The sequence below is a fragment of the Tachysurus vachellii genome, chromosome 14 (genome assembly GCF_030014155.1).
Source record: "Tachysurus vachellii isolate PV-2020 chromosome 14, HZAU_Pvac_v1, whole genome shotgun sequence".
Classification (NCBI taxonomy): Eukaryota; Metazoa; Chordata; class Actinopteri; order Siluriformes; family Bagridae; genus Tachysurus; species Tachysurus vachellii.
In genome coordinates, this window is record NC_083473.1 from 11,588,270 (window position 1) to 11,613,150 (window position 24,881).

General features: G+C 36.1%; 3 protein-coding genes across 3 annotated transcripts in view; all 3 read right to left on the reverse strand.

Annotated features, from left to right (window-relative positions):
* LOC132857166 (fibronectin-like) overlaps positions 1-1,205 on the reverse strand; it is a 34,882-nt gene extending 33,677 nt beyond the window's left edge. The window contains exon 1 of the mRNA XM_060887166.1: positions 948-1,205. Coding sequence (XP_060743149.1) covers positions 948-1,013 — 66 coding nt within the window. The 5' untranslated portion in view covers positions 1,014-1,205. The remainder of the gene's footprint in view (positions 1-947) is intronic.
* Positions 1,206-9,335: 8,130 nt separating this feature from the next.
* LOC132857408 (receptor-type tyrosine-protein phosphatase eta-like) lies at positions 9,336-18,539 on the reverse strand. The gene is made up of 10 exons (XM_060887364.1): positions 18,080-18,539; positions 17,736-17,996; positions 14,282-14,521; positions 11,369-11,644; positions 11,049-11,201; positions 10,741-10,939; positions 10,514-10,629; positions 10,214-10,298; positions 10,070-10,122; positions 9,336-9,564 (listed from the first exon to the last, which is right to left on the reverse strand). Exons 1-10 carry the CDS (start codon positions 18,213-18,215, stop codon positions 9,467-9,469), a joined length of 1,617 nt encoding a protein of 538 aa, XP_060743347.1. The 5' UTR covers positions 18,216-18,539; the 3' UTR covers positions 9,336-9,466.
* A 264-nt stretch (positions 18,540-18,803) lies between these two features.
* Positions 18,804-21,937, reverse strand: LOC132857411 (receptor-type tyrosine-protein phosphatase eta-like). The gene is made up of 4 exons (XM_060887365.1): positions 21,919-21,937; positions 21,221-21,481; positions 20,070-20,330; positions 18,804-19,084 (listed from the first exon to the last, which is right to left on the reverse strand). Exons 1-4 carry the CDS (start codon positions 21,935-21,937, stop codon positions 18,804-18,806), a joined length of 822 nt encoding a protein of 273 aa, XP_060743348.1.
* Positions 21,938-24,881: the final 2,944 nt, after the last annotated feature.

Below are 24,881 nucleotides of genomic sequence, written 5' to 3' on the forward strand. Positions count from 1 at the left end.
CCTGTTGTCCAAAGGAAACAGATTTAAGAAATCTACCGTCTGTCAAATTCTATTCCCTTCAGAATTTGAAGACTAAACAACCAAATGATCTATTTAGGTTTAAAAAAGTTCATTAACATGAAGGTTTGTATAACACAATTTGTTGCCGGGAAACAATCATTCACTTATTTGCAAGGTCAGGGATCAGAAAGCAACCGCTGAAACCTTTCGGTTCCCTTTTTTTCTAAGTTAATTTATATAAACTTCACCGGTGCCCTAAAATGACATGAACATTTCACATAACATTTTACAATCCCAGAACCCGGTGTTTTATAGGTTTTATACATAGAAAACACTAACAGACTTTAAGGGTTGTCAGCTTACAGCTAGAAGACAAGCTAATAAGTAAAGTCTGTGAAGCTCCTGCATTTACCCGAACTACAAAATGTGCTTTACTTCACAAGTAGATGCAACTATCAGTTATTTAATATATTATACTTTAGCATGCATGGAAGTAACATGCCGGTAATATAATTTTTTTGCTGTCTTTTATGTACACTGTCATCTGGTTTCATCCACTATGGGTTTTATTGTACACATTCAGATGATGTTGTTATATCATGCGTAAAGCTACACTTTCACAATCCCATGCAAAAGATACAAAGGATCAGACATGTACCTAGTACAGAATCAAAACTTTGAAGTACGTTTGATCGTTTTAAACCCTTCAAAATCCATTTTAGAGCTGTAACGATAGTGTTTCGTCTACTTTTCCAAGCGCTTTTACACGTTTAACCTGTGCGTAAACAATGATGGAGCTGTAACTCCATAGCGCTTTACCTGATAGAACAGGTGCACATGTCGAGATGTGAATCATTACATCGTTCTCTAGTCCTGCTCGGTCAAATGTGTCCCTGTAAAATAGTTTGTTATTTAAATAAATAAATAAATAAATAACATATACCTACCTGAGTAAGCAAACACAGGATCAAGAGAGTCGCAGGAAGTAATATTCTTAACGAATGCCGCGTCATGATGCCTGTTTGAGTCCAGCTGACCGGGGAAGCCTCATATGTCCCGGTAAAAGTTTGTTTTCTGTGAGGACGCACAGCTCGAGTTCGCTCAAATATATATGTATATATGTGTATATTATTATATATGTGTGTGTATATATAAAGAAATAAAGAAGCTCGCAGTCACAGACCGTCCAGGAGTGTGTGAGGTCTACAGTGAAATAAAGGAAGAAAGTTTTTGAATATACAGTGCTGGGTGGAGCGCCATCGAGCTCTAAGCAGTCACTGCTGATGGCCTTTAGTTCCGCCTCCTCACTACAGGCCTCCAGATCTCACACCACAACCAACACACACTCACGTTTTTTTAAACAGTGTATGCGGCTTTCTAACAGCTAAAAGGGAAGTATGCGTGTACAACAAAGCCTTTCTTTTGAAAGACCACCAGGTCTCAGTGTAACCAGTGTTCCAGGAATGACCCATGTTTCAGTGTTGTTTTTTTTTAAATGTCATTATTATCTGGAGGCATCTGATGCTTTAGTAAAGTTATGTCTTTACAGTAACTGTATGTTTGAATGGCTTTTGTCTATATCAGGAGATCAGGGACGACTCTTATGATGACAGCACAGATGTAATTGTAAGAACAATAGTGCGGTTGTGTAACAACATATGTATTCAAGCCAGTAAAACTTTTTATTTCTGATCTTCCACTTCTCTGAATGATCTTATATGCATCTGAATCCCCATCAAAAATCCTGATATTCATTTTAAATCCCCTGTTAGTGTAAAATCACATGTAATCTGGTTGCATCTACAAGGGTTTTACAGAACCACTTAAAATGGAATTTAGTAACTGGGTTCTAGACATGTTTTAGATTCACCTAGTTGTTGTGGTTTCCTTTTCATATTCAGATTATACTGAGAATATGAAGAACAGAGGCTGAAACCACTTCTATGTTTGCAGTGTTTCTTTCAGCAGTTTTGCAGCATACGAACACTTCCTGTTCCATCCTACTTTCATTGCTGCTGGTCAAAAGAACCCAATTTGACTGCTTATATAACCCCACATACTGTACATAACTGCAGCATAGACCCCAAGAAAGTCCCATCAACTCAGTTTACTCAAATGATTTTCATATTTAAAGATCACTGAAGAATTATTCTGTGTAAAAAACAAACAAACAAACAAATAAAATTCAAATGTCTCTCTGGTTACTACAATAAAGAATTAGAAGAGAATATGTCAAAAAAAACTTGCACTTAGTATTTATTTTCAACAACATCAGGGAACTGAGAACGATATCAAGAGAATGATGCCACCCCATTCATATAGTAGGCATTGCTTCATATTTTGGGATATTTAGCTGTTAATGATGCATTTATTAATGTCCAGCTAAGATTCTGATATATTTCTACCTGTCAGATTCATCTGTGAATCTTTGTTATACCAAATAGCAAATATACCAAGTTTAGGAACTCTTAAGTAGTTTCAAACTGTCAGGTTGTCTAGGTTTTTCTATAACAATCATGCATTAGAAAACATGTTTTGCAATGTTTTTGATAAGCATTGCCTTTTTTTCCCAAGCATTGCATTTCTGGAATGTAACAGTCTAATATTCAAATAGTTGAATACGTACGTACAAATGCTGTGACTAATTTTTAACCAACAGGTTAATGATAACTGTGAGATAGTTCGAAAGATCAGTTAGATAGATCAGTTAGAACCACGAGTGAATGAGATGCCGTGAGCAAATGTAGGACAAATGAAATAGCAAGCCGATGGTAGTAAACTAAGACAGCATCACATTATGTTTATTCTGCAATATCGAAATTTAGTAGAGCGAATAACAAGTTTTATGTACAGGATTTCACAGTCTCACACATATTTCCTCATTCTGTAACTTCCGTTGTTCAAAAATCACCAACACAAGAGGCTTTTTAAATTATGGCCTGCATGTGAAGAAATTGTTACTACTTATTATTCATTATGTTCTTGATTTTTGTAAACTTGTTAGGAACCAACAAGGAGGACATTAGTGAAGTGACAATATAATGGCGCAGGAAAACATTCTTACAATTTTAAATCATGCTTTTATCTATCCCTGCATTTGGGTCTGAATTTTATCCATGAAAACACCCCCATTTCATGACGTTAGGTCTTGCTATAATTATGCTAAAATCATATGGCCTGTGGATGACATTATGCTATATATAATATAACAAACCAGTGAAGTTACATTGTGAGCTTTAATGCTGACCTTACAACAAACTCTTATAACACACATACTTCCTGTATAAACAGAGAAATACCATCTTTATTAAACTTTAACATCCAAGTTGAACATAATTGCTTCTTCTCATGGTGTGTTGAATTTCTGTCCCCTGTGATTTGAGCTATTTACAGAGACTGCAAATCGTTCAAATTACACACAAACAACGGATGTAGAAACACAAACAGCATGTATTTATGTCTCCATGGTGCTTTGGAGAATATTTGGCTGTATCGGCTCCTTATCGACTATCACCAGTTAGTCAGCACTGGGGCCCTGAGTGAACAAACAGATATGAGTAATGGTATGAGGAGGTATTGTCACTAGCCTGGTCCTCCAGGGTCAGGGTGCGTCTGCTCAGGAGAGGTCATTAGCATCCAATAACAGCCAGTTCCTTTCCTCTATCTGCTGAGTGGTTTTCCTTTATAAAGAGAGCTCAGGCACAAATACTGTAAAAAAAATGGACACAAACCAGTGCTTCCTTCACACAGATAAAATCCAAACAACTTGTCTTTTTTTTTTTTTAAAGACGTTGCGATTTCTATAGGTCCAAAAAGTGATGCACACATTTAAAGTAAATCTTAATGTAGGCAAAAAAAAAATAATAATAATAAATTACACAGTTATAATTGTCAGTTGTATTTTTTCATATTTTGTTTGTTATAACATTAATAATGTCACACCAGATTTGTTGATTATGGCTTGCTTTTCTTTGAACTTTCTTATAGGCTTTGTGTTTAAACTGCATGTACATGGCAAATGATATGTACATGACAAAGAAATGAAGTCCTAATTAATCAGGTGTTAGCTTTTCCCAAACTAAACCAGTTTAACAAAAGCCTTAAACTGAATAATGATATTAAAATGCACCTTCTTGCACATGTAAACAACAGTACAGTTTTCTCAGTTCACGGTCCTGTGGTTTTCACACATTAATTATAGTGTGCAAACCCATGGGCAACATTAGGGTGTACACTTTTAAACTTTATTATTATTGATTCAGATTTCTTTACAGCTTGCTATTCAACATCGTTTTCATCATGAAAGAGAGAGCAGCACAAGGCTGCAGGGTATCGAACTTTCTCTAGATATTAACTCACAGCTTTCTAGATCATTAACATTTCACCTAGTTAATGATCCAGAGAGTTTTGAAGTTCTCTTGCAAAACCTCACATGACTTCATGAAAAGGAGGAAGAAAGAGAATAAGTTTTGTTTTACATCTTCATGGTGGTTTGGGTGGTAAAGTTAATTTTAGATGTCTTGACAACATCTTATTTTATGCAGCTTAAAATGACACTCTAATATGGCTGTGTTAAAAACTATATATTTGTATATAGTATATTCTATATTCTATAGAATATATTCTATATGGTTATGCAGATCATACATGCCGAAGATTTAATGCCAAATTAATCAACAAATGCAAAAGAAAGGTCTAGTATAAATAAATTGCTTAAAAACTTAATTTTATTTATTTAAAAAAAAAAAATTATTCTTTATTATTCTAAAGGAGCACTTCTCCTTTATAGGGTCATGGAAAGCCTGGAGCCTATTGCAGAGGATTTGCAGAGGCAAAAGGCAGGGAGCATTCTGGGTGCCAACCCATTGCAAGGCTGACATCACACACACACACACACACACACACACACACACACACACACACACATTGACATACACATTGACACACTACATGCAGTTTGGTCAGTCAGCATGTTCAAAGCATATATGTTTGGACTGGGGAGAAGGAAACCTGAGTAGCCTGGACAATACCCCTAAAGCAGGGGCAGAGGTGGGAATCGAACCTCCAACCCTGCGGTGCGAAGCAAGCATGCTCATGTCAGTATGAATGCCTTCAGTTTGATAAAATACACATATCTAATAAGCATATTTAAAAGATGGTCCTTGAATTAAAGTTATATGTATAGAGCTTTAAAAATGTTCTCACAAAGCAGAATAGGTATTCACAGTGTACGTTAAAAAGAGGTGGCTAACAGCAAGTTGGACTGTTTAAGTATAAAATAACCTAATACATTTGGAATACAATTTTTGTATTTAAAAGCCATAATTTCTGCTGTCATTCCAGTCAAAGTAAATTATGATCAATTATACTTTAAGCAGCTGGAATTAAGTCTGACATTAAAATAATAATTCTGATTGTTGGCGGCTTTTCTGAGTTCCAGAGATTTATACAATATATTCAAAGAAACAGTTTGGAATAAATTATATTTAACAATGCAAAGCTTTAAAGGAATATATAAATTTAGGATATACCTTTTAAATTTAAATTAACCTATATTGAGCAAGTCATATGTATCAATGGCAAAGTTAAACTCTCTGAGATGATATAAGGAAAAAATCTTATTGAAGAGACTCAAAAGGGAGAAGATCTTCAACCATGTGATGCTGGTGATATTAAAATTATTTCCCTTTTGTATCTGTACTATGTAATCAGAAATTATGAAAATGAGAAATTGTATACTATGGAGTTGCTGTCAGGTTTCAATACAGAAGTTCAATTAGAACCTGCATTCCACGTACTTCCCATGAAATATTTAAATTGTGGCTACAAAATTTGATTATGATAGCAATTAACGGCTCCCTGTGACACATTATCAGTCAGAAGTGTTTTCACATACGAGGAATTTGTTTTAGTACAAGAGCTCCACAGTGTAAACAGAATGGCAATGATAAGACATGAACACATACAGTATAATAAAGACAGTTGTATGTACAGTGGGAAAAAAAATGTGCAAATTAAAATATAAATGAGTACTTATGAAGAATAAATAGCTAATAATATACTGCAATAGCTAATCCATAAAACGTACAGTCAGTTTATTGCAACTTGCAAAATTACATATACTGTGTATGTCAGACCTTTTTCAACTTTTAAGGTCTAGATCAAACCAGAAGTGTTTTAATTGAATACACGTACGAATCCTACAGTAGGCCACTACACATTTTAAACAGTACTACTGTAAGCAGAAATAAAATCACAGAAGCCACCTTGACATATACAGCTGTTCCGTCATTCTTTCATCAAGTTCTTGCCTTTTGTTGTCGGACATTTTGTTTATGTGCTATATTTTCTGTATTTATGTATTTACATCGTGGCAAGCACTGAAACGTCACAAATCATGACTGTACCTTCATAGAAAGCTCTAGAGTATCTTACAGACTGTATAGCAATTCATGGAAAGAATAAGATACACTAACTAGCCACTCATTATAAGTATTTATAAATACAGACACATTGACAAAGTGCAAGCCTTTATGTATACAAAGATTTTTCCTATGTCTTTTCAAACTGACAGAAAATTATTATTATGTGGGATTATACTGATTATGGGATTACATTTGCTGCTTATTTTTTTAATTAACCTGTGGTCTTTATGTCATGGTGAAACATAAAGCAAGAATTGATATTCTTGAACATTTTTGGTTGCAGTACAGTAAGGCATTGTCTGTAAGAGTAAAAACTGCAGACATGGTTTATCAGCAGTAGCAGTGAATCGGCCTGTCTTTTGAATGACAACAGGAATTGGTTGCTTCTGTAATGATAAAGTCTGTGAGTCTCTGGGCCTTTAACAAAAACTTGCTTTTTGATTAAAACCATAAAGGTCGATACAAAATGAAGTTATATATTAATACAAGACTGACAAGTACAGTCAATGAGTTGATTTCTGAATTGTTCCCGAATGTGCGGATTATAATTTACAGACGCTTGTAGAATATTTATATAGAAATAATATTATTAGAATATATTGCTAGATAGGTGCACATAATTCAATTTGGTACATACACTATTAGAAATTAAATAAATATTATATATATATATAATTTTAACAAATGAAACATGGAAAATATTAGTAACTAATAATCTTGTAATAAATTCTTTACTTAAAGTTGCATCTTAAAGTAAACTTAAAGTTGCAACTTCTTACATTAAGACAAACAGAAAGATTATTTTAGAATGTTTCTATACACGTGTCCATCATCCATAACTTTCAATGGTAGATAATCCAGAAAACAGACTGACATCTACAGAGCACCACTGGTGAATAATCTTTAATAATGAAGTGACAATAAAAACTTGATAAATAAAATGTAATGAATAAATAGTAGAAATAAGCTCGTTATTTGTAAGATGAACACTTACGTAAAGACCTCTGTGCTTAACTTTTATTTTGAAGACTCTGTCTAGAGTTATAGTTCAGTGCTTTCAAACATGACCAATCGAAGTCCAGCATTTTACCCAAACCACGCCCACATCATGATGGCGCCATCAGACACACGGTTACACAAAAGTATCCGAGATAATGTAGAGATGATTATAAACTGGAATATATCATCCTCACATCAAATTTTAAATTATCTTTAGAGTACAGATTTGCAATTTGTTTATTTTTAGTGTGATTTCACTGTCCTTAAGCAGACATTACATTTTAACAATTAAGCAAGTGGCCACATTTCTCCAGCAGATGGCGGTAGAGGCTTTGTCCTCACAATAAAAACGCTCGAATTACTAGTTAATTAAATATGGTACTTAAGATGTCATATTAAGATCTGCATGTATGAGAGAATATCTGTATATCTGACTCCTTGAGGTACACACAGATTAAATTGAATCAGTCTTTTGGAATAGATATGATTAGTGGGCAGAAATGTGTGCAAAGCTTGGTTTACTACATTTGGTTGTATTCCATGTCTGTTCATTTGATTGGACAAAACAGTTTTCCAACATAACATTTCACAGATTGTGTCACTCCACTTGTGTTTGCTATAACTCCAATTCTAGCAAAAACTGTCATCATGGCTCTATAAAGCTGCGGCTTCTTTGGGAACTGTTCAGTGATTCAGCAAAAATGAGCAATAATGAATATCATCATGTATGTTGATGTTCACAGCAGCAATCTTTCACCTAAAATATTGCTTAGTTATTCTACAACGAAAAGAACTAAACAAAAATACTACAAAAAAAAGTTTAATAAAGACAACTGTGTAAAATGTATAGAAATAGAGATATTCTGGTGATGGATGGACTGATATATCAGCTATAACAGGAACTACCTTTATCTTGTTGTTCATGAAATAAAATATGATCCAGCATGTATCCAATAAACACAGATATGGTGAAAAAATTCACACCAGATGGTACACACACACACACACACACACACACACACACACACACACACACACACACACACACACACACAAACACACACAAACTTAAGCCAATTCATCCCACAACAGTGATGCAGCTATAGGTTATGTGATCGGGCTAAAAGTGAGCTTTAAAATGCTGTTTATGTCCATCCCAGGTAGTTTAGCAAAAACAGAAGTGTCTGTCCTAACACTTTGCTGGTCTTTATGTTAAAGCTTTTTGAAAACCAACAATGCTACCTGCTGCACCACTGTGCTGCCTATTTTTATTCACAATCTGAAACATATAGCACATATGATCTCAATTATGAGTTCTTCTGTATAAAAAACGTACAGATAGCAATAGCATTTATCTAAGTGTTTAGGTATCACTTCACATGTGCGACACATTTCAACACATTTCATGCTGTAACTAAAATGATAAAAACACAGACTACATTTTGGTCAACTAGATATCTTCTTCTTTTCTTGTCTTTAAAAATAACCACTGCATTACATTAAGAATGCAACCATTCCTTTTAAACCATTAGTTCAAGTAAGATGCATAATACTATAGAATGAATATATTTTGCTTACTTTGTATTTTATGGTTAATTTTTTTCTTCTATTTTCTTGCTTATTAATTCCATGGGTCATTATAGAAGTGTGCATTAAAGGCAGACTATCATAGAATATCAGTATCTGTAATACAATATACAAAGAAAAAGAATTTCATACAGTTGCAATATGTGTTTATTAAAATGCCACAAATAGTCCACAGCCCTACATCTACTCTACCTATGTATATGTAATATAGATATACAAAGGAATAAACATTGAAAAGCAATAGTGCTAAATGATTATGACAAAGGTTTCATATTGAAAATAGTGCAAAGCAATAACAACTAAACAATATTTAAAATAGGCTTATGCTCATGAGAGCTAGAAAAATTGTGGTAAACTGGGACATGGATTATTACATTGAAGGGTGGCAAATTCCTCTGGAAGTGAACGCTTCACATGCATTAAGAAGGAAAGGCTGAGGAGTATTTCAGAGTTTACTATTTAAATATTTCCAGTTGGGTAGAATAGATGGTAGAATTTAGAGCAGGCCTCGATACATAATCCAAGTTCTCATAGATAGCTTGCAGTTCAGAACCTGAAAAAAAAAATATATATATACATATATATACTGTATATACACAAGTATTTCCAAACCAAGATGAGCAGAAACCTGAAAAGAGCTCTTAATTAGAGTAAGGTACACTTCAGTTATGTCAAAAACAAAAAGACAAAGCTTGGTTTATAAATGCACTGCCTGGAATCATAATTGTACAAGAAAGTGAAACAAACTACATGTTATATAAATGTAGAAGGAGTGAGCAGAAATGTTTTATGTGTAAGACCTTCAAACCTTTTTTCTATTGTGTCAGCTAGCTGAACACACCTGAGTAATTTTAAAAAGCTATAAATGAATATATTCTAATGAAAATATTTTCCATAATGTTTGGGTGGGAGTCATGACAAACTCTTCCTTATCAATCACAGTGACAGTTACCAATTCTAGGTGGTAGCTAGCACTGTCCTTGATGTGGTTGGGTGACAAATAAATGTGTATGTATACATCATACTGCTAATCTCATACATCATATTCACTCACTCACTTTCACTAACCACGTTCACATCATTCTGGTTAGGACTGTAGTGGATCTTGAGCCTATCACAGAAACACAACACAATAAATGGAACAAATGATACTGAATGAAAGACAATTAAATGTTTTATTTAATGAAATCACGTTTTCTTACCTTCTCACCATGACCATGGTAAAGACAATGATAAAAATACTGACGACGGACAACACCGTCCCCAAAACAACTGCAAGTGTGTTTGCTGTAGAGAATTGGAAAGGTGACGGACTCATTAAAACATTAAAATTTTTCAAAATACACAATAAAACATTAAACTTTTGATGTTTTACAAAGGTTTTTTTTAACTGAAAAAAAGATAAAAATAAAAAAAATATCTATTGCTTTTCTTCAATTCTTTTTTAAGTAAACTAAAAATTGACTTGTAACACTGAAATCTGGTGTCATGCAAAATATTACATGTGGAATCTAATGTAGCAGTATCTTTGGCAAAAGGTGTCATAGAGTAGATTGATTTCTGGATGTCCACAAGTCCGTTATTGATTTCCAGGTAGGTAAAGAAAACCAAAGCTACCCTGCAGAGAGACAATAGGATTAGCTGTAAATAATGTGATTAACTATTACTTCAAACTTTGAATAAACTTTATTAAACTTAATAAACTTTTAATAGTTTTCTCAAGCCTTACCTGTATTCCTGATTATCCAGAGGTCCGTTTATATATTCTGTATTATTGAGCATATCTGAGTAATTACCAATGACAACCGTAATCATGTTGCTTCTGGTATTTTTATTTTCATTTAATTTTAAAACTGTGAGATAAGCCTTGGTCTTCTCTTTCTGCCAGTCACTATAGGTAATTTGTAGGGAACTCCTGGAGATGTTACCTGAAATTATATTCAAGACATTCTTGTTGTAACAAATAGCAAGGTTGCATCCTTCTAAGCTCATTAAAAAAATCCTCAAAGCTGATTAAAAAATGGAAAGAAATCCTACTTTGAGGGTCAGGTGACAGCAGAACACCGTAGGCTTCAATTGGTCCATTAGTAGCATTCAGAAGGCTGGCACTGAATTGTAGATTTATTACACTCGGGCTTTTTGGAATGACTTCGATTGTTACGTCTTCTGACTTACTGGGAACTGGTGGCTCTTTAAAGATACAGTAGAGTTCAAAAGTGCACTTAATTATTTTCTATCATGCATCAAGAGAAAAGTCTATACAAGTTAGCAGTCATGTTAGATATACAGGGTTATTAATTTGAGCTCTTCACTATAAGCTTTAGACAACACAATATGAAAATAGTTAAATCACATGCCTGTAATGCCTGTTCTGCAGTTAATGACCTTTGTGCCATTCTCACCACATCCAATGGTTGAAATAGTCAAATTGTAAGTGGTGAAGTATTGGAGGTTTTTAGAATAATTGTGGTTACAGACATTAGTGCAAGGTTTAATGAAGTCACTGGTTGTTGAACTGAGACCAATGTTGAATCCTTCATAGTTGCCTGGAGGATTCCACCATGTTAAGTTCAGCAACGATGTTGCACTGCGATTTGGTCCTTCACAGATTATTTTAGAGACAGGACTTGCATCTTGCGGAATCAGATATTTATTAGATTAGAAAAATGTAACAATACAAATATTTCAATTGCAGTATTGTTTATCAGACTGAACACTTTTTACAGGGTTTAAAGCAGTGTTACTCATTGCGCGGCTCGTGAGCCTCCTGCGGCTCGCCAAGCTTTAATATGCGGCTCGCATGGCAGTAAATAATACGATATGATCATGTGGTTAAAATTTATTTTTCATTTAAATGACATTAAAAACAATCAGGGAAGCATAGAAAAATTAATGTGCTCTATTACAAATAATAATATATATTTATTTAATATTTATTTATTTAGTTCTGCGCAATAGCCAGTTTTTGGCGGCTTGCCAGAAGCTAGTTTGTGTTTCATGCTAGTTAACAATTTGTGTTTACTGTACACACAGACTAAAAAATGGATCGATTTCTTATCAAACAATCCCGCGCACAAAATGAACAGCTACAAAGCAATGTGACTTGGCATACTTTGCAGTGAAAGTGGCTCTCCTATCGACTTTGTCCTATCAGTGTGGCTCACATGAAAAAAATAGTGAAGACCACTGGTTTAAAAGGTTTACAGAAATCACCAGGTGCTTGGGGAAAAATGTGCCACTTCTCTGTTTCAGTGAAAATAGTAGAAAAGATTACATGCACTCATTATGTTTTGTATGTTAGGTACAACATATTGGATATGGCAATAAATAATACTGTATTTCCTATTACTTTAATGACTGAATTTTCTGGTCTACATCAAGACAAGAAGACGTTATTTTGCAAGCATCTGGTGGTAACAGTAGAAATATATGTATTTATGCACCACAGGGACTGTAAAGGGACTGATCAGCTGGTCAAATGCACCTGAACCTGAATTTGGGAGTTTGCTCTAAGAGGGAGTTTCAAAAAGCAGTAAGTCAAATATAAATTTACACCAAAGTAAGTTTCAAACATTTTGTATTTCTGATGGTACTCCCACTTTTGTGTGTTCACAGCCATGCAGGTTCAGGAATGTTGATTATACCTAATCAAATTAACAACATGAAGGTGTTCAGCAGCACTGCCAAGAACTGACAAAAAAGAATCCTTAAATAATTTAAATGCATTTTTCCAGTTTGCCTGCTGTTGTAGGAGCACCTGCCTGAACTCTTAAAGATGGAGTTGTAGGACTTTTCAGATCTCAATGCTATGCTGAACAAGAATACAACCCTCCTCATTCCAAAAATACACCTAGGCAAATCATAGATCGGTCAGTAAGAAGACAAACAGAGATCAATAATAGAAAGAAGCAGAAAAACAAGAAAAGAAAGGAAAGGCGTAAGGCTAAAAAACAGGCAGAGGTGGAGAAGAAAATCCAAAAGGTTGAGGATTTGGTTAAAGACATAAATCAGTTAAATATGAATGACTACAGTAAAAGAAGACAACATCGGATCAAACGCTGTACCTAGACAGCTGGAAGAAGATACTGAATGAAAGAAGATTATAATGCGTTAAGTTTTATTTTCAGAAGTTCAAGAGAAACTCTGAATCGCTTTCTTTTCATATATTCATGCATTCTTTTTGATAATCTAATAAATAGGTTGTTAAGTCTATTTTGAATTAGATCTTGTATGATTATGAAAAAAATGATAAAAGCTTACTGTGACATTTACCCACCTTAGAATTTACTCATGCCATAGTATAGCACTCACAGTGAAAATATTAATAATGTATTTCAAACCTCGTCGCGAGAATTTGGCTGCGAGAAAGGCTGAGAACATTATGCTCTAGTTACTGAAACCACAAGGTACCAGTCATATGTAACCACAGCTTTGCAGCTGCAGAAAGGTAACTGCAACCATTTATAGAATTATTAACCTTTAGAGATGAGGAACAAACATGTTTAACACTCCAAGTGTCGCAGCGAGAAATGTTACTTGATTTGGACAATGTAAGGTCCATAGAGGTCAGAATTCGCAATGATATCCAATTTGCAATGTCATAAAGTATAAAAGACCAGGGAAATGTTACCTAAGTGTGCATTCTAGTGTAGGCAGGCTCAGTGCATGTTATACTCTGTGTGCATCAGAAAACAAACACAAGCATACACTTGGAGACTGTTTCTTGATTTGTTACTGTCTTTGCATTCTAATTACTTTTACTTATTCTAATACTGTTTGATTAATTTACACACATTTATCTGTATTACATTGCTTTTAATAAAAACAAGGCCTTCCATTGTGAGGACCCTGAAAAAACAAGAAGGTCTAAGTCTGACTCCTTCTCCTCCTAAAAGATTCAAACAATAGATTAAGTAAAAGAACTTGAAGAGGATCCTTTGTTAGAAGACCGAGGGACTTCGAAGGATACCTGCGTTCAAGGTAAGACCAACTCTGATAGTTGATCTTGTGTTTTCAAACTAACCCATGCAATCTAGGACACATTCCTTAGTGGGGTTGTGGGAGGGTTTCCTACACAATCTGAAAAGTGTCACTAAGGGACACGTCAGCAGTATAAATTACGTCACTGCCCCAGTGTACAATATATTTAGCTAAGAAGGTTACTTAAGACCCCAAATTGTTATTATTATATGTTTTGGTTACAACATGTACGCAGAAAAGTGTCTAAACACCCTCACATTTACTTTCAAATTCATTCGTCTGAAACTTACCTGTGCAAGTGAAAATATTAACCAGGGATCCTTCTTTATTATCGGCAGCAACAGCTGATACTGCAAATGTGTAATTTGTTCCAGGTTCTAGATTAGTGATGTTAATCGCAGTTGCAAAAATTCTGTTGTTTATCCAATGCACTCTAAAAAAAGACCACTGTCCTGTAGGTGCATCCCATTTAAGAGCCAAGGATTCTGTTGTCACTTCAGAAAATACCAGATTTCTTACAGTGTTTGGCTCTGTGGGAAGAGTTGTGTGTTAAAGAAGACTAAAAGATATAAAAAGAAGAATAACTCTGGATTTTAAATGTCAAAAGAAAAAAAAAAAGACAAATGATTTGTTTAATAGTTTAACAAATGTGGCTTTAAATACCTCAGTAGCTGAGCATAACAAATAAGTCTGAGATTTTTATTCTGGGAGTTTATAGGAAGTCTTACTAGTATAGGCATTCTGAATTATTAAGTAATTACTGTGTTATATTTACAATTTGTGTGATTTCAGAATCAACATGACCCTGCTTACTGTCTGCCTGCTCCACCCAGCCCTCATCCACCCATCAAAACACAGTACACATGTTCAAATCCAGAAAGCTGCTAAAAGGTAAGAGTAATTTAAAATAGTGAATTATTATAAATCATAAATTTCTAATTATAAGGTTAAATGTTGAATACTGTTACAAATTATTTTAAATTTTTATATGTTTATTTCTACTAACAGTTTATGTGAATTCATATGAAAAATTAATATACAGGCTTTACCCCCGACTCCACAAGGCTAAAGCTGGATATCCTTGCTGCAGGAGAATCTGTGGGTATTCACTTCCACTTTATTAGAAATACCCATACACCTGCTTATTCATGCAATTTCTTCATCAGGCCATCGAGTGGCAGGACAATGCAATTAAAAATGCAAAATCATGCAGAAACTGGGCTAAAGCTTCAGATAAGTTCCCATCAAACATAATTATGGGGAGTGTAATTTCTCTGACTTTGATCATAGCATGTATGTTGGCACCAGGTGGGCTAATGACACTAAACAGGTTCCCTTTCTAGGAAACTTGACACTGCAACATAGCTGATGCTATGGGAACGCTTCTTTGTGGATGTTGTGTCTGAAGCTCTGTGTGAAATCCTGTCAATGTATCGCCTCCTGTAGGTCATGTGACGAAGCGGAGTGCCCCAGTAAGACCATAAAACGGAATCTACATCGATTTACTCAAGCTTCTTTGTTTTCAGAAAGCGCTCTGTGTATGTTTGTGTCGATTGTTTGTCCCATCTGTCTAGACTAGGGTAAAAGAAGATACATATAAAAGATTAGGAGATATGGTGAGCTAGTTCAGAAAGTGTGTGCATCCGTGCTCCCGCTACATTACGGACGACGACTTGCACTTTGTCTGCATTAGATGAGGGATTAGCTGACTGTACACACTGTGAAACTTTTCCTCTCCATAAGCTCTGCTCAGGTCCCGCATCTCCTGAGGCAGCACACCGACTTAGATCATGTGTCTCACAGGCTGAGTTAGCGGAGGCAGAACAAGGGATGGGAGATCCCCTTTCTTTTGTCCTCTCTCCCAACTCAGAACTCGGCGCCGGGAACTCGCTTGGAGATTTCTTCAAACCCGAACGAGTTATTATTGTCTTCATCGGACTCTGAGGAGCTCGATGTGGGTGATGGAGAGCAGTATGCTACTGAATTGCTTCCTGATAAAAAAAAACAAAAACAAAAACAGTGGTGTTCTTTCCGTCCTTCCATTTCCATGCAGGTGTCTTTTTTTAACCAGACCTCCACACTAAGGTGTCAAGAATGTGGAATAATCCTTAGTAGTCCATTCACTGGTATTCAGCCATGGTGGGCCTACTGTACATGAACATGGGTATGTGGTGATGCCCAGGGGTGACTTACAAGCCAGTGTGGCACTGCACACAATGGCGGATTTTCAGACGTAAGGAGTAAGGAGCTCATCAGCTGTGAGGCGCTCACCTATGAGGCCTGAACTCTGCCAAGCCACAGATTTAGCCCTCAATGCCACAAAGAAAAATCTGATATAAAAGGAAAGGACAAAACCTTTCTTTTAGATACTTTGGTTTTTAATAAGGACCAGTTCTTCCCTTGCCATAGCAAGGAGTAAAAGTTATCAACCAATAACCACCGGCCCCAGCCAGTCCTGCTGAGGCAGGGAAAGAAGGCTAGCATTTGTAGCCATAACCCCCCCAAGTAAAATCTGGGCATCTGACTGGTACTTAAAGGCAGGCCTGCCAGGAAGTCATCTCTGCCAGGCGTGCCAGAAAGGAATCCTAATGCCTGAGCGCTAGATTGCCCAAGTGGCTCCTCATTGGCCCAACTGTGTCTAGCAGAAACCTCTCAGTGGTCCTGCAGGGGCTTCTCTAAACCCCCTTTGAGCCACTGGTATTAGCCTCTAAAGAGTTTTTGGATATTCTGCAGGCCTTCTGCCCTCCACCCCATGAGTCGGTGGAGCAGGAGAGACTACACCTGCTGTGCCGAGTTCAGGTTCTCAGCATTTACACCCATTGCTCTATCGTGTGGTGTAAGTCATCTCCCTTTATGTCTACTTTGGCAGCCATAAATAAAATCAATCTGGTCTCCAAGCAGAGTGGTAGCTATCTCCTAGGCCACTGTGTGGGTTCGCTTCAAGGATAATGGCTCACTCCACTAGGTGTATTGCCTTGTCCAGCACTCTGGCTAAGGTGCCCCTCCAGGATACTTGTGCAGGGTTGGTCCTCTCCTCACACCATTATCAGGTTCTAGAACCCCTTTCAGGGCTAATGGTTCTCTGCTCCTGTCTCGTTCGTGCCCTTTTATGACCTGTGGAACAGATATTTCCCTGGATGTGGCAGTGATGGTATTGGCCTTTGAAAGGGAACTACACCAGGTTCCGTATGTAACCCGGTTCCCCGAGGAGAGAACGAGACACTGCATCGCTGGTCACGCTCCGGGCGTACACTCGTGCTTCCTTCAGACAAGTAATCACTGGAGTAATGTGACTTAGATACCCAGGTATGGTCTTGCTTGTGTGCTTCACTTTGTTACATGACATACCAGAACTGATAAATAAGCATGATTTCACACAAAGCCGACTTCAATAACCACTTAATCCTGGACATGGTCACAGTGAATCTAAAGTCTTTCAGTGAAAAAACTGGATGAAGATGGGAATAAAATCTCATTGCAACGCTACTCAACTCTAGGCACCATGTTCACACACATGAACAGACAGAGGCAATTTTGATTTGCCAATCAATCCACTGGCATGAATTTGAGAGGTGAGTATAAACAGATACACCGAGAAATTAACCCCATAAATACATTAGAAAACATGTTGAGAAACTGCACAAAGACAGGAACCTGAATACATCATGGAACCATGCTGCCTTCAAGCCTATTTCAAGCCAAGCATTTATGATATTCAGGCAATATTTCTAACTCATGTCTTACTTGTGTAGGCAGAAACGCAGCTGTAATTTCCTTCTGTTCTATTATCTGCAGCAACTGCAAACACTTTGAATGTGTACTGTACTCCAGGAGTCAGATTATTTATGTTAATGCTGGTGATTTCAGTAGTCTCATTGACTGTCGTATTGAAATTCTCATATTTGATTACATAATGGGAAATTTCCCCCATTGCTTCAGTCCACTGCAGTAATATAGAGGTGGTTGTAACATTAACTGCTGTGAGGTTGCTAACAGTGTCAGGCTCTGTGAAGGCAAAAAAGTCCATTAAAACATATAGCTTTAGTGTATTTCCTCATTAGAGGAGAACATAATTCTCTATAACATACTTGTATAGACTGAAAGACCAATTGCTTCTCCTTCTGTTATATTATCCGCAGCAACAGCAGATAACAGAAAGGTGTAACTGACTCCAGGACTGAGATCAGTAATGTTAAAGAAAGTGTTTCTGGTTGTTGAATTCATAGTTATGTTGTCATGACTCCATTGTACTTTAAAGAAAAATCTTTCTCCTATTGGTTGAGTCCAGTTCAGAAATAATGAGCTTGTTGTAATGTTAGTCACTGTGAGGTTTTTTGGAACATCAGGTTCTGTGAGTACAGGTTAGAAGCCATCATGTTAGGAAATGACAAAAATCTAAACAAAACAAACAACTAAAACCTGCCTATTTTCTAGGTTAAACATTAACTGTTCAGAGGTATTTAAGGTTGCTCAGTTTAACCTTATACTGTTAAGGCTCCACTGCATGTATCCCATGTATCATTATCATATACAGCTCTGTTGAAATTCACTTACTGTACAAACAAATGTATTCAACTGCTGATGTCAAACCGTAATCCTGAATCCTAAGCAACACTCTTATTATAAATGTACACAGCAACAAGAGAGTCTCTCTCATGCTCTCTTCGCAGTATGGTACTTCACATTAATGATGCTGTACAAGCATGTGGAAACATTACAAATGCTACCAATGAAGTCTATTGCAGTTAGATTTGTTAACATCATGTTTGCTGCATCTCAATATACAGTATACAGGAAGCTAAATAAAACATGTTACACAACAGTACAGGACTTACTTGTGAATGCTGAGGTTTGAGTTGTTGCTCTTCTAGTTTGGTTATCTGCAGCAACTGCAGTAACAGTGAATGTGTAGCTCACTCCAGCAGTCAGACCAGTGACATTGTAAGACATGTTAGAAGTCTTAATGCTGTTATTAACACTGCCATTAGTCCAGTTAACTATAAAGAAGGACCTGCTCCCTTGTGGCTCATTCCAGGTTAGAGATACAGATGATGTGGTTTTGCCAGAAACACTGAGACTAACAACATTTGGATCTGTGAAACACACAAACACGCACACACACACACACACAAACAAACACACACACACACACACACACACACACACACACACACATACAGGAATGTGTTAATTACTAGCATTTCTATATTTTAATGTTTTAAACATTATTCCAAATAATTAATCTAAACCCAGGTGTAAAACAATACTCAGGCCAACATATACAGAGATACAGAGAGATATAAATAGTGAAACGCATTGCTCATTTTGAATAGTACTGTATTTTGTGTAGGTGTGGGTCTTCAGTCAATCCAAACTAATCTAAAATTCAAAAACTCAGTCTAATCAGTTTAAGGTGTTCAGCTGTCTTTATATATTGGCAGTACAGGACTTACTTGTGAATGCTGAGATTTGAGTTGGTGCTCCTGTAGTTTGGTTATCTGCAGCAACTGCAGTAACAGAGAATGTGTAGTTCACTCCAGCAGTCAGACCAGTGACAGTGTAAGACGTGTTAGAAGTGTTAAAGCTGTTATTCCCAGTGCCATTAGTCCAGTTTACTGTAAAGAAGGACCTGCTCCCTTGTGGCTCATTCCAGGTTAGAGACACAGATGATGTGGTTTTGCTAGATACATTGAGACTGGTGACAACATTCGGATCTATTAATCACACACACACACACACACACACACACACACACACACACACACACACACACACAATTATTATTTCACATCTAAGTAAAACATTTTAAAACATTGTATTAGGAAATCAATTTAAATCTGTGTGTTTAAAATTTTTAATTATTAAAACTCTAGTTGTAAATGACTGAAACATTATTCAGGCCTACAAATACAGAGACACAGACAGATATAATTACACAGAGAGAAATGTATTATTCATTTTAGTCTGTTATGTATTTTAAGCATGTGCAGATGTTCAGTCAGTCAAAATGAATTTAAAGTTCAGTCCAATTGGTCCAATGTGTTTGGCTTTTTTATATATTGGCAGTACAGGACTTACATGTGAATGCTGAGATTTGAGTTGATGCTCCTGTAGTTTGGTTATCTGCAGCAACTGCAGTAACAGTGAATGTGTATCTCACTCCAGCAGTCAGACCAGTGACAGTGTAAGACGTGTTAGAAGTGTTAAAGCTGTTATTCCCAGTGCCATTAATCCAGTTTACTGTAAAGAAGGACCTGCTCCCTTGTGGCTCATTCCAGGTTAGAGACACAGATGATGTGGTTTTGATAGAGACATTGAGACCAGTGACAACATTTGGATCTATTAATCACACACACACAGAAAGAGAGAGAGAGAGAGAGAGAGAGAGAGAGAGAGAGAGAGAGAGAGAGAGCAATGAGTTTGGCTCTGTGGAGCATACATATAAAAATTACTACTATCAAAATAAAGGACAAAATAATTATCTCTTATTATGTCTATCGTTTTATTTCTATGACTATTATTTTTAATCAATAAAAAATAACATTTTTGAATAATAATTTCTGTTATTAAATCTAATCATGTGAAATACAGGCCTTACGTGTGAATGCTGAGATTTGAGTTGATGCTCCTGTAGTTTGGTTATCTGCAGCAACTGCAGTAACAGTGAATGTGTAGCTCACTCCAGCAGTCAGACCAGTGACAGTGTAAGACGTGTTAGAAGTGTTAATGCTGTTATTAACACTGCCATCAGTCCAGTTTACTGTAAAGAAGGACCTGCTCCCTTGTGGCTCATTCCAGGTTAGAGACACAGATGATGTGGTTTTGCTAGATACATTGAGACTGGTGACAACATTCGGATCTATTAATCACACACACACACACACACACACACACACACACACACACACACACACACACACACACACAATTATTATTTCACATCTAAGTAAAACATTTTAAAACATTGTATTAGGAAATCAATTTAAATCTGTGTGTTTAAAATTTTTAATTATTAAAACTCTAGTTGTAAATGACTGAAACATTATTCAGGCCTACAAATACAGAGACACAGACAGATATAATTACACAGAGAGAAATGTATTATTCATTTTAGTCTGTTATGTATTTTAAGCATGTGCAGATGTTCAGTCAGTCAAAATGAATTTAAAGTTCAGTAAAATCGGTCCAATGTGTTTGGCTTTTTTATATATTGGCAGTACAGGACTTACATGTGAATGCTGAGATTTGAGTTGATGCTCCTGTAGTTTGGTAATCTGCAGCAACTGCAGTAACAGTGAATGTGTAGTTCACTCCAGCAGTCAGACCAGTGACAGTGTAAGACGTGTTAGAAGTGTCAAAGCTGTTATTCACAATGCCATTAGTCCAGTTTACTGTAAAGAAGGACCTGCTCCCTTGTGGCTCATTCCAGGTTAGAGACACAGATGATGTGGTTTTGATAGAGACATTGAGACTGGTGACAACATTTTGATCTATTAATCACACACAGAAAGAGAAAGAAAGAGAGAGAGAGAGAGAGAGAGAGAGAGAGAGAGAGAGAGAGAGAGCAATGAGTTTGGCTCTGTGGAGCATACATATAAAAATTACTACTATCAAAATAAAGGACAAAATAATTATCTCTTATTATGTCTATTGTTTTATTTCTATGACTATTATTTTTAATCAATAAAAAATAACATTTTTGAATAATAATTTCTGTTATTAAATCTAATCATGTGAAATACAGGCCTTACGTGTGAATGCTGAGATTTTAGTTGGTGCTCCTGTAGTTTGGTTATCTGCAGCAACTGCAGTAACAGTGAATGTGTAGCTCACTCCAGCAGTCAGACCAGTGACATTGTAAGACGTGTTAGAAGTTTTAATGCTGTTATTAACTCTGCCATTAGTCCAGTTTACTGTAAAGAAGGACCTGCTCTCTTGTGGCTCATTCCAGGTTAGAGACACAGATGATGTGGTTTTGCTAGAGACATTGAGACTAACAACATTTGGATCTATTAATCACACACACACACACACACACACACACACACACACACACACACACACACACACACACACACACACAATTATTATTTCACATCTAAGTAAAACATTTTAAAACATTGTATTAGGAAATCAATTTAAATCTGTGTGTTTAAAATATTTAATTATTAAAACTCTAGTTGTAAATGACTGAAACATTATTCAGGCCTACAAATACAGAGACACAGACAGATATAATTACACAGAGAGAAATGTATTATTCATTTTAGTCTGTTATGTATTTTAAGCATGTGCAGATGTTCAGTCAGTCAAAATGAATTTAAAGTTCAGTAAAATCGGTCCAATGTGTTTGGCTTTTTTATATATTGGTAGTACAGGACTTACATGTGAATGCTGAGATTTGAGTTGATGCTCCTGTAGTTTGGTTATCTGCAGCAACTGCAGTAACAGTGAATGTGTATCTCACTCCAGCAGTCAGACCAGTGACATTGTAAGACGTGTTAGAAGTGTTAAAGCTGTTATTCCCAGTGCCATTAATCCAGTTTACTGTAAAGAAGGACCTGCTCCCTTGTGGCTCATTCCAGGTTAGAGACACAGATGATGTGGTTTTGATAGAGACATTGAGACCAGTGACAACATTTGGATCTATTAATCACACACACACACAGAAAGAGAGAGAGAGAGAGAGAGAGAGAGAGAGAGAGCAATGAGTTTGGCTCTGTGGAGCATACATATAAAAATTACTACTATCAAAATAAAGGACAAAATAATTATCTCTTATTATGTCTATCATTTTATTTCTATGACTATTATTTTTAATCAATAAAAAATAACATTTTTGAATAATAATTTCTGTTATTAAATCTAATCATGTGAAATACAGGCCTTACGTGTGAATGCTGAGATTTTAGTTGGTGCTCCTGTAGTTTGGTTATCTGCAGCAACTGCAGTAACAGTGAATGTGTAGCTCACTCCAGCAGTCAGACCAGTGACATTGTAAGACGTGTTAGAAGTGTTAATGCTGTTATTAACACTGCCATCAGTCCAGTTTACTGTAAAGAAGGACCTGCTTCCTTGTGGCTCATTCCAGGTTAGAGACACAGATGATGTGGTTTTGCTAGATACATTGAGACTGGTGACAACATTCGGATCTATTAATCACACACACACACACACACACACACACACACACACACACACACACACACACACACACACACACACACACAATTATTATTTCACATCTAAGTAAAACATTTTAAAACATTGTATTAGGAAATCAATTTAAATCTGTGTGTTTAAAATTTTTAATTATTAAAACTCTAGTTGTAAATGACTGAAACATTATTCAGGCCTACAAATACAGAGACACAGACAGATATAATTTCACAGAGAGAAATGTATTATTCATTTTAGTCTGTTATGTATTTTAAGCATGTGCAGATGTTCAGTCAGTCAAAATGAATTTAAAGTTCAGTCCAGTTGGTCCAATGTGTTTGGCTTTTTTATATATTGGCAGTACAGGACTTACATGTGAATGCTGAGATTTGAGTTGATGCTCCTGTAGTTTGGTAATCTGCAGCAACTGCAGTAACAGTGAATGTGTAGCTCACTCCAGCAGCCAGACCAGTGACAGTGTAAGACGTGTTAGAAGTGTTAATGCTGTTAATAACACTGCCATCAGTCCAGTTTACTGTAAAGAAGGACCTGCTTCCTTGTGGCTCATTCCAGGTTAGAGACACAGATGATGTGGTTTTGCTAGATACATTGAGACTGGTGACAACATTCGGATCTATTAATCACACACACACACACACACACACACACACACACACACACACACACACACACACACACACACACACACACACACACACACACACAATTATTATTTCACATCTAAGTAAAACATTGTATTAGGAAATCAATTTAAATCTGTGTGTTTAAAATTTTTAATTATTAAAACTCTAGTTTTAAATGACTGAAACATTATTCAGGCCTACAAATACAGAGACACAGACAGATATAATTTCACAGAGAGAAATGTATTATTCATTTTAGTCTGTTATGTATTTTAAGCATGTGCAGATGTTCAGTCAGTCAAAATGAATTTAAAGTTCAGTCCAGTTGGTCCAATGTGTTTGGCTTTTTTATATATTGGCAGTACAGGACTTACATGTGAATGCTGAGATTTGAGTTGATGCTCCTGTAGTTTGGTAATCTGCAGCAACTGCAGTAACAGTGAATGTGTAGCTCACTCCAGCAGCCAGACCAGTGACAGTGTAAGACGTGTTAGAAGTGTTAATGCTGTTAATAACACTGCCATTAGTCCAGTTTACTGTAAAGAAGGACCTGCTCTCTTGTGGCTCATTCCAGGTTAGAGACACAGATGATGTGGTTTTGATAGAGACATTGAGACTGGTGACAACATTTTGATCTATTAATCACACACACACACAGAAAGAGAGACAGAGAGAGAGAGAGAGAGAGAGAGAGAGAGAGAGAGAGAGAGAGAGAGAGAGAGAAAGAGAGAAAGAGCAGTGAGTTTGGCTCTGTGGAGCATACATATAAAAATTACTACTATCAAAATAAAGGACAAAATAATTATCTCTTATTATGTCTATCATTTTATTTATATGTCTATTATTTTTAATCAATAAAAAAATAACATTTTTAATAATAATTTCTGTTATTAAATCTAATCATGTGAAATACAGGCCTTACGTGTGAATGCTGAGATTTGAGTTGATGCTCCTGTAGTTTGGTAATCTGCAGCAACTGCAGTAACAGTGAATGTGTATCTCACTCCAGCAGTCAGACCAGTGACAGTGTAAGACGTGTTAGAAGTGTTAATGCTGTTAATAACACTGCCATTAGTCCAGTTTACTG